At 36.6% G+C, this 15,766-nt stretch overlaps 1 protein-coding gene across 6 annotated transcripts in view; it reads left to right on the forward strand.

Annotated features, from left to right (window-relative positions):
* Window positions 1-15,766, forward strand: part of Ythdf3 (YTH N6-methyladenosine RNA binding protein 3) — a 154,655-nt gene that overhangs the window by 15,085 nt on the left and 123,804 nt on the right. For 3 of the 6 annotated variants that reach the window (XM_027403478.2, XM_027403480.2, XM_027403479.2), the window contains 2 exons: window positions 806-2,404; window positions 11,971-14,385. In XM_027403478.2, the coding sequence (XP_027259279.1) occupies window positions 806-2,404; window positions 11,971-11,994 (1,623 nt within the window). In that variant the 3' untranslated portion in view covers window positions 11,995-14,385. Of the gene's footprint in view, window positions 1-805; window positions 2,405-11,970; window positions 14,386-15,766 lie in introns of those variants that run through there. The other 3 variants (XR_004768290.1, XR_004768291.1, XR_004768289.1) reach the window with 1 other exon arrangement.

Here is a 15,766-nt window from a genome sequence, read left to right on the forward strand (position 1 = left end):
GGTGTTGTATCATCTAGTTCTGTTGAGCGACCAACGAGTAGTAGCAATAGCTTGTATTGTATTGCGGGCCTCTGATTAGCAATGGGATTTTCTTTTAAAAATCTTCTTAAAACTTCTGGGAGCAGCAATAAGATAAAGAGTATATTTTATTGTATTTCATTTTGAAAATAGAGAAGATTAACGCAGTTATTTGTGTCTCATGGTGTAGGCATAATCTTGATTTTTATTTTCTTCTCAGATACAGCATTACTATATTTTGTTTTTTTCCTAAGTACAAAATTTAAGTGGCCAAACTTGATTCCATCATGAAAACTGCAATTTATTCCTCTATTTGACATACATTTTAGGTCTCTTAAAATCTAGCATGTACATTATAATTTTGTGCCTGTAAAGCTAATTAGCATTTTGTAGAAATTACGTTATTTTAAAATTGGGACAGAAGCACAATCTTTATTCTTATACTTTCTACCTAAAAATGCCATAGTTTTATAGTATTTTAAAATTACTCCTCACTGACAATGTTGCACATGCTTATAATCTTAGCACTTAACTGAAGCAGGACGACTGAGTTTGAGGCCAGTCTGTTGTAGAGAACTAGAGTCCAGCTGGGCAGTAAGACTGTCTTAGGTGTGTTGGTGCCCATCTGTAAATATTTCTGCTGGTAATCTTGATTTAAATTTTAATTATGTGGAACAGACACATCTCTTGTTTCATTTACTTAAAACTGCTAAAATTCTTTGAGATAACTATTTTCTTTTCTCTTAAGAGAACATTTCACTACTGATTGTGGTTTTCTGTTTTGCAGAATAACAGCTATCCACCAATGTCAGATCCATACATGCCTAGTTACTATGCTCCATCCATTGGATTTCCATATTCTCTTGGGGAAGCAGCATGGTCCACGGCTGGAGACCAGCCTATGCCGTATCTGACAACCTATGGACAAATGAGTAATGGAGAACATCATTATATACCAGATGGCGTTTTTAGTCAACCAGGGGCATTAGGAAATACCCCTCCATTTCTTGGTCAACATGGATTTAACTTTTTTCCTGGTAATGCTGATTTCTCTACATGGGGGACAAGTGGATCTCAGGGACAATCAACACAAAATTCTGCTTATAGTAGCAGTTATGGCTATCCACCTAGTTCTCTTGGGAGAGCTATTGCTGATGGACAGGCCGGATTTGGAAATGATACTTTGAGTAAGGTGCCTGGCATTAGTAGTATTGAGCAAGGCATGACTGGACTGAAAATTGGTGGTGACCTGACGGCTGCAGTGACAAAAACTGTAGGTACAGCCTTGAGCAGCAGTGGTATGACTAGCATTGCAACCAATAATGTGCCCCCTGTTAGCAGTGCAGCACCTAAACCAACTTCTTGGGCTGCCATTGCCAGAAAGCCTGCCAAACCTCAACCGAAACTTAAACCCAAGGGCAATGTGGGAATTGGGGGTTCTGCTGTGCCACCACCTCCTATAAAACACAACATGAATATTGGAACTTGGGATGAAAAGGGGTCAGTGGTAAAGGCTCCACCAACCCAACCAGTTCTGCCTCCTCAAACTATAATCCAGCAGCCTCAGCCATTAATTCAACCGCCACCATTGGTGCAAAGCCAACTGCCTCAACAGCAGCCTCAGCCACCACAACCACAACAGCAACAAGGACCTCAGCCACAGGCCCAGCCTCACCAAGTGCAGTCTCAACAGCCACAGCTGCAGAATCGCTGGGTAGCTCCTCGGAATAGAGGAACCGGCTTCAACCAGAACAATGGAGCAGGCGGTGAAAACTTTGGTTTAGGTGTTGTACCTGTTAGTGCTTCACCTTCTAGTGTAGAGGTGCATCCAGTGCTGGAAAAACTAAAGGCCATAAACAACTATAATCCCAAAGACTTTGATTGGAACCTGAAGAATGGACGTGTGTTTATAATAAAGAGCTATTCTGAGGATGATATACATCGTTCTATCAAGTACTCTATCTGGTGTAGTACTGAGCATGGTAACAAGCGTTTGGATGCAGCTTACCGTTCCCTGAATGGGAAAGGCCCACTGTATTTACTCTTCAGTGTGAATGGCAGTGGACACTTTTGTGGAGTGGCTGAAATGAAGTCTGTTGTGGACTATAATGCATATGCTGGTGTCTGGTCTCAGGATAAGTGGAAGGGCAAATTTGAAGTTAAATGGATCTTTGTCAAAGATGTTCCCAATAACCAGTTACGACATATTCGCTTAGAAAATAATGACAACAAACCAGTAACCAACTCAAGGGACACTCAAGAAGTACCCCTAGAAAAAGCAAAGCAAGTGCTTAAAATAATTGCTACTTTCAAGCATACCACCTCAATCTTTGATGACTTTGCACATTATGAAAAGCGTCAAGAGGAGGAGGAAGCCATGCGAAGGGTAAGAATCCAATAATTTTTGTATGAGGATTCATCCTTATGGGTGGACTTCACAGGATGCATCCTTAATATTATAGTTTAAATTACTTAACTCTGAGAGAAATCAATAACTAACCTACCTCATATCCACAGCCCTTCTAGTCACTGCTCTTAAATGTTAGTATTATGAGAAAATGCATTTAAAATTTGAAGCACTATTTTCAAGTAAATGTTTGCTATTGCTTTGTTTTATGAGAAAGGTGGGGTGTGTGTATATGTGTTTGTTATGTAAAACTATAGTATATAATTTGTAGGACCAAAACATGCGTAACAAAATTGAGCAAGAAGTTGAAGGAAGGAAGATTAGGAGGACATGACCTTTAGAACTAGATCTGTGTAGCATTTGAGTTTCTTACATTAATACAATTTCTCTGAGACTTGCATACATCTGTGTAAGACTGGGATGTGGTCCCAAGGTAAGGCAGGCAGACTTTTGAGTTGCTTTCTCTTCAGAACTAAACATCAACTTGGGGGCCTGATTTTAGATGGAAACAGAGTGGGGAAGAGTAGGAAATGAATGGATTTTTCCATATACAGTACACCTAGGTGTCTTGAAAACAGTCAAGAGTAAATAACAGTATCCATTGTGGAAGTCTTTGTGGGAAACTGTGTTAAGGCACACACTTCTGTCTTCATTATAACATGGTAGTGATTCATTTCTTTCTATGAACTCAAATATCTTTTGACTTCTTATATACATGCAGCAGAGGAAACTGCCTCAGCTAACATTGAGCACTCAGTGGTGAATTTTGTTGAGATAAAGATCTAGTAGTAATTTTCAAATTTAAGGCCCAGAAGTACTTATTGGAGTGTTTGTAAAACACACATTTATGTATTTGGTAAGGAGTTTAGTTACATTTCTGACAAGCACCCTGGTTGATTCTGGTGCCAGTCTTTGCTGTGCTGACCTGGTAGAAACTTGGCTTTGGAGTGATTCAGACTGCTGTTTGCACCTTTGTAGAGCTATTTATTTATTTATTTTTGGTTTTTCGAGACAGGGTTTCTCTGTGGCTTTGGAGGCTGTCCTGGAACTAGCTCTTGTAGACCAGGCTGGTCTCGAACTCACTGAGATCCGCCTGCCTCTGCCTCCCGAGTGCTGGGATTAAAGGCGTGCATCACCACCACCTGGCTTGTAGAGCTATTTAAATGAATTGCTAAACAGAGTTTTCTCCTAGTTAAATGTGGGAAGTGAGGAGCATAGGAGGATCAGAAGTTGTCAGGGAGTCTTTTTAGCTTAGCAGTTAAATAATAGCCAGATTATAATGGTTATTATAAGACACTGGATCAGTAGAACAATTTGGAATGTGGACGGTGTGATGTCATGAAGATGTCCTTTTTGGGGTATGCTTCTTTTAAAATGTTTTGAGAAATACAGATAGGGTCTGCCTTGATTTAGACCTTTCAGGGAGATGGGAATCAGATTTGGGGCTTTTTGTTCTTTCATAGCAAAATAATAGAGTGTTATTAAAAACATAAAACATAATTATCAGAATAATCAGATTAAGGAGATTAATGGGAATATACTCCCATGTTAGATCTTGACTGTCCTGGAAATTGTTCTGTATACTAGGCTGACCTCCAACTCACAGAGATCCACCTCCCTCTGCCTCTGCCTCCTGAGTGCTGGGATTAAGGGCGTGTGCACCACTGTCCAGCTGCCTCCATAGTTTTTTTTTTTATAGAAAGACTGAAAGAGGCATTTCAACAAAATGGAAAAAAAAAACATTGAAGAAATGCTGATAATTCTGGTAGCTATTGGTTATACTGGAAGAAATACCCTTCTAAGGAAACCCTGAAGACATTTTCAATTAAACAGGTTTGTTACTCAAGATCAGAAAGAGTTTTAAAGTCTAACGAGCAAAATGGGCTTATGATTGGGAACTACTGTCTTTGGCAGAGGGAAGAAATATGGGCAGAAGAAGAAAAAGCTAGATAATCTTTGTTGACACAGGTGTATAAGCTGATGTAGAGTAGGAGAGTTTGCTCTCTGTTCATTTCTTAATATCAGGTAAAAGGACTGTCACAAAGGTTTTAAGAAGACAGTGCCAAGTGAGTAAATGCTCAAAATCAGAGGTTCTCAACCTTCCATAATGCCATAATGCTTCGACCTTTTACCACAGTTTCTCATGGTGACACCCAACCATAAATTTATTTTCCTTCTTCATAACTGTAATTTTGCTACTGTTATGAATTATATAGTGTAAATATTTTTTTTCTGATGGTCATAGACCATTTCTGTGGGTCTTTCACACCTAAAAGGGTCATGACTCACAGGTTGAGAACCACTGCTCTAAAAGACTAAAGTTTGGGATTTTTTCTTTCTTATTTGTCTGATCTCTACTGGCTGTTCTGTGTATAAAGTTATAAAAGTTTGGTTCTAGCTGTAACATTAGGAGATGGAGTAGGGGACACATGCATGGTTTTTATCTATCTGAAGTTTGTTAACAATTTATTCAAATATTACAATAATTTAAGAGCTAGTGCCGTAGGTATATTATTTAAACTTCTGAGATATAAAACACTGATTTTGATAAACTTAACAAGGAAATGCAGTGTGGAACTGATGAATCAAGAACTTTAGTATTGACAGAGTAGCAGAACTTAAAATGGAAATGTGAGAGGAAAATGGGAGGTTTTGCCTCTTGAAATCTAGGCAAATGCTTACTCAAGCCCATTATCTTTATTATCTTAACTTGCTTCCAGACGAATTATTTATATGCACTGCCCTTTGGTAAAGCTAATATAATCCTTGAATATGAGAAGAAAATAAAGAAGACCTCATTGTATTAGTCCAACGTAAATTTTAGTTACCCTCATACTAATAGATTATTTAGGTATCCTTAGAGTTTTCTTTCCTTTGAATGAATCATTTATATCCTATATCATTTTACTCATATAAGTCCTTATTTATCAACAATCTTTTTTGAGATTTTTGTTATGATAAAGCGTAGGGAACCTTGGTGGATTCCATGGCAGGTGAGGTTGACGGAGGCAGGGGACAAACATGCTTGTCAGACAGAGCTTAAGTGAGATTATTAGAAAGGGAAAGAAGTATAAGTGGGCAGAGGTCTTTCTTTTTGCACCTGGACTGATCAGGGTACTGCCTGAGTGTATTCTACCAGGTGACAGGGGCAGGCCAGCATAATGCCTGAATCCTTAGTTTTAGGTTTTGGTTTTTTTATTATAATTATTTAACTTAACCCTTACATTTTTTATGTGTGCAGATGTCTTGCCTTTGTGTATGTCTGTGTACCACATGTGTGCAGTTCCTGTGGAGGCCAAAAAAGGGATAAAATCTGGGACTGGAATTACAGATGGATTGTGAGCTATAATGTGGGTGCTTTGAATTGAACTCAGTCGTTTGGAAAAGTGGTCTGTGCTTTTAACCACTGAAGCATCTCCCCAGCTCCAAGTTTTAGTTTTAATAGTTGCCCTATTTTTGTTGCAGTGACAATATCTTTAGTTAACATTTTAGGGCATTGGTTCTCCCTTCCCCCCAGCCTTGGTATATTCCAATGCTCCTTTCTAGTTCTTCAGATTACTCATAGGCCTTAGGTGAGGTAGCTCTTCCATACTGTAATTGTGAATCCATATTATTAAACTGAAGAGAATTTCAATTAATAAGTTTATTACTTTCCTTAACTAATTGAGGACCATAGTATTGTGGGCTTTATTTGTTGTTTTAAGTCACTGGTTTGCTCCAGTTGTTTCTTGCCTAGGACTTGTAATTCTGCTTCTGCCTTCCAAGTGTGGGATTATAGGAATGCACCTTAATCCTTAGTACTTTTCATTTAATAAACATAAGGTGTATTTTCTTAAGAAATAATTTTTTTCTTTTTTTTGGGGGGGGCGGTATTTTGAGACAGGGTTTCTCTGTGTAACCCTGGTTATCGTTATCCCGGAACCCGATCTATAGACCAGGCTGGCATAGAATTCAGTATAGAATTTGGGATGCCTTTGCCTCCCAAATGCTGGGAATTAAGGTGTTCATTACCACTGCCCCACCCAGAAAATATTTCATGAAAAGGAAATTACATAGAATCATGTCATTTTTGGCAGAAAATAGTTCAAAGCTTGCTGGACAAAGGGCCTTGTTTTGTCTCTTTTTGATGATAAGCTACTTTCTGCCAGGCTGAAGAAGCAGCTTTCTTGGTAGAGGGCTTGTTCAGCATTCAGGAAACGTAATTTTTTTCTGTTAATGTTTTCATTTTTCCTTTTTTTTTGGTAGTACACATTTAGTTTATTTGATCTTGGCAAAGATGATTCATTTATAGATTAGTAGATTATTTTTTTCAAGTCTGAAATATTAAAAAGTATTCACATGGGTGTGGGTGTATTCAGAGTTACACAGTGCACAGGTTAGAGAACAGCTTTAAGTCTGTCCTTGTATCTTGGGTTAAGGGGTTGGACAGATGTCACATGTGCTGCAAGTGCTTCATACTTGTGAGCCAACTCGTGTAGACTTAGGAACTGGGACCTCTTAGTGTAGTTCTAAATCATAGTGTGGCTGTGCAGAGAAGGGAAAGATAATAGAAGCAAGTTTAAAACAAGTTTTAAAGGGCAAGCATATGCATTGCCCCAGTGACTATAATTTAGGATTTGTTGTGTATTGCAGATTTGTTCTGTTTTCTTTACATTCTTTTACCTTAATTTCTAATAAAAAAGGTGCTACCTTTGATGGGACAGATCATGCCAGAAAGTTAGCACAGTATTACTGATGAAAGGCTCTCACCCACATGCTCTGGCTTCTTAGTGGATAAGATATTTAGTTCAATGTAACTGCCCTTATCCTATACAATCTTTTATACTATATTTAGTGTTGCATATATGTGTGTATGGGATATGGGTATGTCATAATACATGTGTGTCAGTCAGAGGACAGTTTTGTGCAGTTAGTTCTCCCTTTTCTGTTTCAAAACCCTGTCTGGATACCAACGTTGCATTCTGTTGTGTCATTGTAATTACCTCCAGTCTGTTACAGCTTGTCTTTGTTTCTCCCTGCATTTTTAAAGATTCCCGAGTAGGTTTTTTTTTTTTTTTTTTTTTTTTTTCTTGTTGATGTTGTTATGTGTGTGTTTGTTATCTGTGTTTTGCCTGCATGTAAGGGACATTTTAAAAACACCTGAGCAGGTGGTTTAATTTCGGATGCTTCAAGCATTCATTAGATTATGGGTTTTGGCGTGGCTATAACAAATGTGTTTGTTTTATCATATCGCTCAGTATTGTGATTTTAACTTTACTTGTTTATGTTAGTATATTAGGTTTTTGGTGTCTGTTTAGTTTTTTTGTACTTTACTGTTTTTTTCCCTAATTCAGATATTAGGGAGTGAATGATCACTTACCCCTTTATGTAAACAGCTTTTTTTCTTGGTTTTTTTGTTTTTGTTTTTGTTTTTGTTTTTTTTTTTGGTTTTTGAGACAGAATTTTTCTGTGGCTTTGGAGGCTGTCCTGTAACTAGCTCTAGTAGACCAGGCTGGTCTGGAACTCACAGATTAGATTTTGCCAGGTTGTGGTGTCCCACGCCTTTAATCCCAGCACTGGGAGGCAGAGACAGCCAGGTCTGAGTCTGATGCCAGCCTGGTCTACAGAGTGAGTTCTAGGACAGCCAGGACTACCCAGAGAAACCCTGTTTGGGGAGGAAATTAGATCTGCTAAACTACAAAGTATTTTATGTTGTTTGTTTCATTTGACTTTGAGTGTCTTGCTTTGCTTTTTCCAGGCACTCACTACCTCCTTCAGCTCAGAGCTTCTGCTCTTTTTCTTACTGGGTGCTGTGGTTTCTTAAGTACTTTGGTGGCTCATTTGCAGGCTTTGGTCTGGTTGTAGAAATAATACTAAGGATGATAAGCCTTCAGGTCATTAGAAGGAAAATTGGCAATTTGCCTGTGATATAAAAGAAGCTGCAGGCCTTCTCAGGATATTGGGAAAGTCTTGTTTTCTAAATGCTTTCTAGTTTGAAGGAGATGGAAATTTAAGCTCTGTCAAAAGAATAGATGTCAGTAAATGTGCCGAGGGTCATGTCCTTGGGCATACTTATGCTCCTGGTCCTGTGGTCTGTATTCATCTCTTTTGGAGTAGAGAAGACCTCTTATACTTTATGGTTGTTTTCCTCAAAGACTTGGTGACTGTTCTATCTCAGTATCTGATCAGTAGAGGCATTTTGCCATTGATGGAAAGTGGAGGAAGGATTTTCCCCTAAATTATTTTTTAAAGTATCAGTCATTAAAGTAAAAATTTAATTTTCTGAGTCACTTTGGATAACATAGGGACTTTGTGCAATTAATCCTTTCCTAGCTTCACTGAATAGTGATTCTTTTTATGCAAATCATATTTCCCTCATCTCTGTTAGTTTTAACAGCACATGTAATTGCGATGCCAGCTGTGTGATAAATTTCTCATTTTTTAACACATCGATAAGATCATTGGCAATCCATTACTTCTAAGACTCATGTTTCTTCTGATCTGCAGCTGATAGCCTGTACATACCTTATTGTAAATATATATTTAATTTGAGACACAGCCCTACCTTTTGGTAGTGTAAATGTGGGGTTTTTCTCTCTCTCCCTCTGTGTGTGCGTGTGCGCGCGCGCAATATGTGTTCATTCATGTGTTAGGTGTATGGGAATGCTTGTCAATTCTCACCTTGCATTTTATTTGAGACAAGGTCTCGTGTTGTTCCCTAATGTGCATATGCTAGGCTACATGGCCTGAGAGCCTCCAGGAATTGTCATGTTTCTTTCCAGGGATTACAGATGTGCATTACTTGTCCGACTTTTTGTGCTTAGTGGGGATCAGAGCCCAGGGCCTCATGTCTGAGAGGCCAGCACTTTACTAATTGAGCCAGCTCTCAGCCTTGTTACTGTTTTGAAAGAAATAGATTATATATTTCTGGGAGACTCATTTTCTTGATGGACATTAACTATGCACTGGCAGTTTCCAAATTTGTGCTCCCATCCTGAATGGTCCTTATTATGTCCAGGGCATCTATCTCAATATCTATTTGAAGTCCTCACTTGTAAACATCTGAAGTCTAATATACTCCCTATTTGTGTGCCCCTGACTTTTTCTCTACCTTTTACATGGCAGGCTACTATGATGTTTCTCTTTTTTAAAGATCATGTAGGTATATGTATTGTACATGAAGTGTGGTGGAGGGCAACATGCATTTCATAAGACGACTGTAGAGGTTAGGGGACAGTTAGAAGTTGGTTCTATCCTTCTGTTGGTTCTGTAGATCAGATTCAGGTCTTCTCATTGAGCAACCTTGCCAGCCCGATACTTCTCTTCTTAATTCTGATCTAATCCATCAGTAAGTCTTGTGGCTACAATCTTTGTTCTGAGTTTCTCACTGATTCTGCCTTTTTAAAAGTTGTTAATTTGTTTTAACCTTTTTAGCTTATTAGCATTTTGGCATTCTTGGTGCTTTCATTTCATCTTAGTGATTATTTATGAGGCAAGATCTCTTATGTATCCCTATCTCACTTAGAGCTCGTGATCCTTTTGCCTCAAACTCTCAGGTACTGAGAGTACAGGTGGTGTGCTACAAAGATTAGCCTCAGTTCAGTTTTCAAATCAGTCACTCACTGGTTACAAAAAATTAGGTTTTGATTTTTGTTTTGTTGGGTTGGATAATGTGCACATTGTGTCTTAGCTTTGAATAGTTTTTGAAATTCTATTCATGTGAACTTTTAGTTCTTTGGGCTATAAAATTAACATTTTATTCATAGAAAAATGTTCTAACAATTTTTGAAGAGTTTTAGGAGCGTAACAATCTTTAGGCGTGTGTGTGTGTGTGTGTGTGTGTGTGTGTGTGTGTGTGTGTGTGTGTGTGTGTGTGTGTGTTCTTATGTTTTGCTTCTGAAATTGAAGCTCAGAAATGGAGTGTGTGGAACTGGTTCTTAGGGCCAGCAGAATGGTTCAGTAGGTCAAGATGATTACTGCCAGGTGTGATGAGCTGAATTTGAACTCTGGACCTACAAGCTAGAAGGGGGAAACTGATTCCACAAATTGATTAATACCCCTCCTCCCTCAGTACACACACACACACACACACACACACACACACACACACACACACACACACACACACACACACACACACAGTACACACACTTTTCAAAAAATAAGGAAAACAATTCTGAACCCTGACATTATCAGGGCTTGCATTCTGGGCTGCCATGTGGTCATGACCTTGTGATCTAGTTAGAACATATACTCTGAATTCAGTTTTCTGTAGTTTTTATGTTTAATTTTGATGTACTTATCTCTTACTAAGAAAAACATGTTGCATTCTCCAATCATGAATTTGTTAGCTATTTCTTACAAGTCTATTTAGAGTAAAGTTGTTTGGTATTGTTAGAGCTTTGGGAAACTTGAATGTACTATGTAAGCCATTGACATGTCTATCTGTAGTAGGAACTTTCACCTTTAATTGGATATTTCATATGACATCATTTTGTTTATGTTGTAATGTGTTTCTGCTATTTTAACTTTTCTCTGTGTGTTTTGGATTTCTCGTAAATATGTAATAAGAGATTTAAAAATTCTTTTAATTTTCATTCATGAATCAATGTACATTTATGGTGACTCATGTTATAAAAGGGTAAATATTTATTTACCTTCTTATAACCTAAGATCTTTTTAATCTTAGATTAATGGAGTTTTCTTTTATAGTTTTATTTACTATCTTTTTTTCTGTCTCTTGAAAGTTATGCTTTATAAAGAGAGATGAACTCTGGCTGCTCTTCCAGAGGTTCTGAGTTCAGTTCCCATTAACCACATGGTGGCTCAAAACAATCTATAATGAGATCTGGTGCCCTCTTCTGGCCTGCAGGCAAACACGGATGCAGAACACTATACATTTTAAATAATTTTTTTAAGTTGATTACATTTCAATCTGAAATGTTCTATTTCCTTTTTAAATAATACATTGATTGATTAACTGTCATACCTCCCTGCCTAATGTAGCCTTAAGTAGTTACCTCTTTCCCTTCTCCCTCTCCCCTCATCCCTGTTCCCTCCTATTCTTCCCCTAGAATAGCAAACTACCCTCCTTTGGGAGGCAGTCTTGGGCCTTGTTTATTCTTGATGTGAAAAGTTACAATATACTGAATGTGAGAATAAGTGGTGGACATTTTTAATGAAAGTCATTTCAAAATTATACTGAATTCTTAATTTAATGTTCCTTTAATTTAATGCAATGTTTTCTCTATTTCAGCCAATAAAAAGTTTTAAAATGGGTATACCACACTATTTAAACTTCACTGGAAAAACTCAAAAAAAATCATAATATTCTTATTCTTAAATCTTGTAGGAAAATAGGGATGTAAAGAGGATATAAACTATCTTGAAATAAGATAGTTTGGAGTTCTTTATGTAAGGTTTACACCAATTGTCCCACTGTAATAAATAGAGATAATTAGTAACTGAAGAGCTGTGTCTTGAGATGATTTGCATTATTTGTGCCTGTAGTTAAAATCACTACATAGTGACTATATTGTGTTATAATATTTATATTTTTCTTTCAGGAGAGAAATAGAAACAAGCAATAACCACCGTGTGGAAATGTTCTGTTAAAATGACAACACTAATGATGTAGACTCTGGAAATGCCTAATAAGTCAAAGAAGACGTTATTAAAGCTTTTTTTTTTCTTTTCTTTTTTTTTTTTTTTCCTGCTTACGGTGACATCTTTGAACACTTTAACACGAAATTGACTCTTCTTGTAATGGTTTTCATCAGCGCATCTGCCCTTATACTCTCACCAAACACTTGAGAACTGTAACTTCATCAAGCACTTTCTGTCCTGAAGCTTTGACCAGTACCTGCTGTCTTTTGTAATTATGCATCCTAGCTAAGGCACAGAAGACTGAGTGAATGCAAGGGTTCATTAACTCTTTGAATTTGTTAAGTACTAACAGTTAACCATTAGAAGTGGTTCAATGATGTAAGAGTCTCACTGCTTCAACCTTTTCTTTGTTGTAGTTTTTAAATTGTCAGTTTTTAGCTATTTGACAGATTAAAAGCAAAATAATCATGCCATATTTAGCCCTGGAGTTCAAGTCTGAATGTTTATGTGAAAAATTATTGTAGTAAACTTTTAATATGGCAAAGCAACCTTATGCTCTATTTTAGCCAAAAGAAATATAATCTAAAATAATATTAGAACATTTCCCTTGTCTTCAAACTATTTGGTGTAACAGAATACTGATATGCAGCTTGGTGGACTTGAGTAAATGCACACCCTTTCCCAATTATATGTACACTGAGAATGTGCATTGGTTTGAGGGATTAATTATTTTGTTTCTACCACTTAATGAATCTCAACACTTTGAGCAATGTACCTCAGTCTAATCAGACTTTTTATGACCTTTATAACTACATTTAAAACCCTTCAATCCTGTTTCTGGGTGTTTGTGAGCGGATTGCTATCATGAAGTAAAAAATTATTACTCTAGGTACTCACTAGCTAAAAAAACATAGTTCTTGTTTAGCAAAGCATAAACTATTCCTCAACTCTTCTTCAGCTGTTGCAGTGTCCTGGCATCCTTAAAATACTTTGAAAATATGGCCTTGATCCATGAATTAAATCAGTATCTAAGTGAATGTGTTGATGTTTTATTGATCAGATCTATATAAGTGGGAATACAGCATATATCTGGGTATTCTTATAGTTATCTTTCTAACATCCTATTTTTTTCATTAATTACATATCAACATTAATTTTGTATCTTGAAGCAAATTGATTTTGTATAATTGAATGTGTTGTGCATCTGTATTGAGTGATTTGATGGCATAAGGTTATGAAAATAATGTCTTGCCCCTTACATTACTGTTTTGAAAGGAGAAAGCTATGTAGAATGATATGTTAAAGGTGAAAATAGCAATACAATAGATTTGAATACCTTGATGTTTTGTATTACTCCATTTATGTTTACATCGTGTTTAGAGATTTTTTTCATTTGCTCTCCTCTGCTCACTTCAACATGAAAGCCTTGTGGTGGATATTCCTTTGAAACTTTGATTTATGTAATTTTTTGTACAATGTTTTAGAATGTGCAAATATTGTATTTTTTATTAGAATACAGTATTTGTAGATAACCATAGCTATTTCTCACATTACTTGGTAGTCCCAGTGTAGTTATGTCAGTGTTTACTGAAGGGAACATCAAAATATTAATGGTATGTTAAAGAATGAAAACTTTCATAAAGGAAAATTGCACCTATTTTACCTTTTTGAGACTAAGCCATGAAATCTTGTAACATGTCTCTTAACTATTTATAATGAAAATTGGCATTTGGGTATAGTCAGCACAGCAATGTTCTATATCCCTAAGATTGCACAGGTAGGACATTTCAAAGGTGACTCATGTCATTCTGGAGCTCCTACTAGAGAAAACTGTAAAAGGGTGACCTTTTAGGAAGGGGCTGAGTCCTCCCCCTGAGGTTCTCTTTTTCTTGGTGCTTTATTAGCAACTCTGGATATTTTTATAAAACTAGTGACATTATAAACTAATTCAGTCTTGTTTAATTTACCTTAGGTGTAAGAAATGTCATCGAAATTCCCAACGAGCAGGCTGATTGCAGTAGACTCAGACAGGGCCAGTTTAGCTGAGAGTCTGTTCGTGGTGAGAGGAACATCCCAGTGCCTTTAACCTGAATTTCTAATCTTAAGTGAAATGGGTGCAGCATTCCTTTGGGAAAAAAGCTTCCACTAATTTTGTGTTTTTCTCACCTAAGTATTCCCCAAAGCTCCAACCTTCTCTTCCTTCTTGGTCAGTCAGTATATTGCAAGATTATTTTTCCAGTAAATGAAATCATTACAGGTTGTCTCTTGAGCACAACCAACAGAATGTTTCTTAACTGTGGGGACCAAAAGGGAGAGAGCCCGGACTCTACAAGACTAGGTATATAATAAAATGTATGAATAATCTTAAATTACAACATTGTTGGTCCCGTGATTTCTTGCTTAACGGTTTTCCAATTTGTCATTTGAATGGTTCTTATTAAAGTTATGTGGGTATTTTATTTTTAAAGGTATTATAGTTTGTATATTTAACAGTAAGGGGGAAAGTGTAACCAAAATTAGTATTTACATATATTGGTACTTGAAAATTCCTTAAAAAAAGAAAAAAAAAAACTCAGCCTTTTAGTGCTTAATTCCTCATTTTAACATGTGATCTTTCTAATTGAAAAGCTGTGTTTTTTTTTTTTTTTTTTTGAGTACCATGCATGAGGGTTAAGCTGATGTTCAAACAGTTTGCAATAAAAAAAAAACCCAATCAGCTTAAGTCATTCAATCATTTCAAGTGCATTCTGCATCCTTTAAAAGTAAGTTTGTGAGATTTTAAGAGAATTGTGTTTTCATTAAGTTTTGCATATCTTTTGTTATGCCATGTAAATTCCCTTTTTCATATGATTAAAGAAAGGGTATGATGAAATGATTAGCTCATTTACATTCACTTGTAGCAGTTACAAATGAGAATTTGAATTTTGTCGTGTTTGGGTTTGTTCATTCCTGTGAATGATGGTACAGTAGGTGAGATTTTTTTTTTTTTTTTTTTTTTTTTTTTGTTTTTTGTTATGGTACCGAACTCACCATTTGGTCCTCTTTAATCTTTGAGGGTTTCAATAAAAATTGTTCATTCATATCTGTGTTCTTTCCTTTTTTTCTATCTTTATAAATACACACTGCTTGCTAGAAAACAACTTTTGCTTATTAAGATTTTCCTGATTGGCAAATGCATGTAAGTTAATCATTTCAGTTAGTTATTTAGATTAAGTGAATTAAAGATGAGGGGGAGTGTTCTTTATTCATACTTATAATAGAAGAGGAAGAGGGCCCCCCCTTTTTTTTTTTTAGGTAGTAGGAGGAAATAGAAATACCAGCCTATCTCTTCCATGGCTCCAAGGAGTCCTTTTCTAACAGTCTTTACATTATCTTTTAGAATTCATGGACCTTATATGGATGGGTAATCTTAATTCTGGATGGTATGCTCATCATTAACTTTGCTCTCTATAAAGCCCTTAGTTGGATGAGAAAATAAAATTTTAGTTTTGTGTTCTCAAAACCAGTTGCTTGTATACAGACATCACTGGCGGTGTCTGGTGTACCCACTGGTAGCATCAGGAGCCTCCACAAGTATGTAATTATCAGTGTACATAAAGAATTGAGGGCAGTTATTCATTTTTCACCTATAGTTGGAACATGGTTATTTTTCACTGACCTTGCTTCTTGGTGTTGGATTTAGAGATTCTGTTCTATGAACTAAAATATTGTTAGAGATAACTGATCAAGGTGGTTATCTTTACTTTCTACTTACAT

This window comes from Cricetulus griseus, chromosome 2 (assembly GCF_003668045.3).
Source record: "Cricetulus griseus strain 17A/GY chromosome 2, alternate assembly CriGri-PICRH-1.0, whole genome shotgun sequence".
NCBI classification, from domain to species: domain Eukaryota; kingdom Metazoa; phylum Chordata; class Mammalia; order Rodentia; family Cricetidae; genus Cricetulus; species Cricetulus griseus.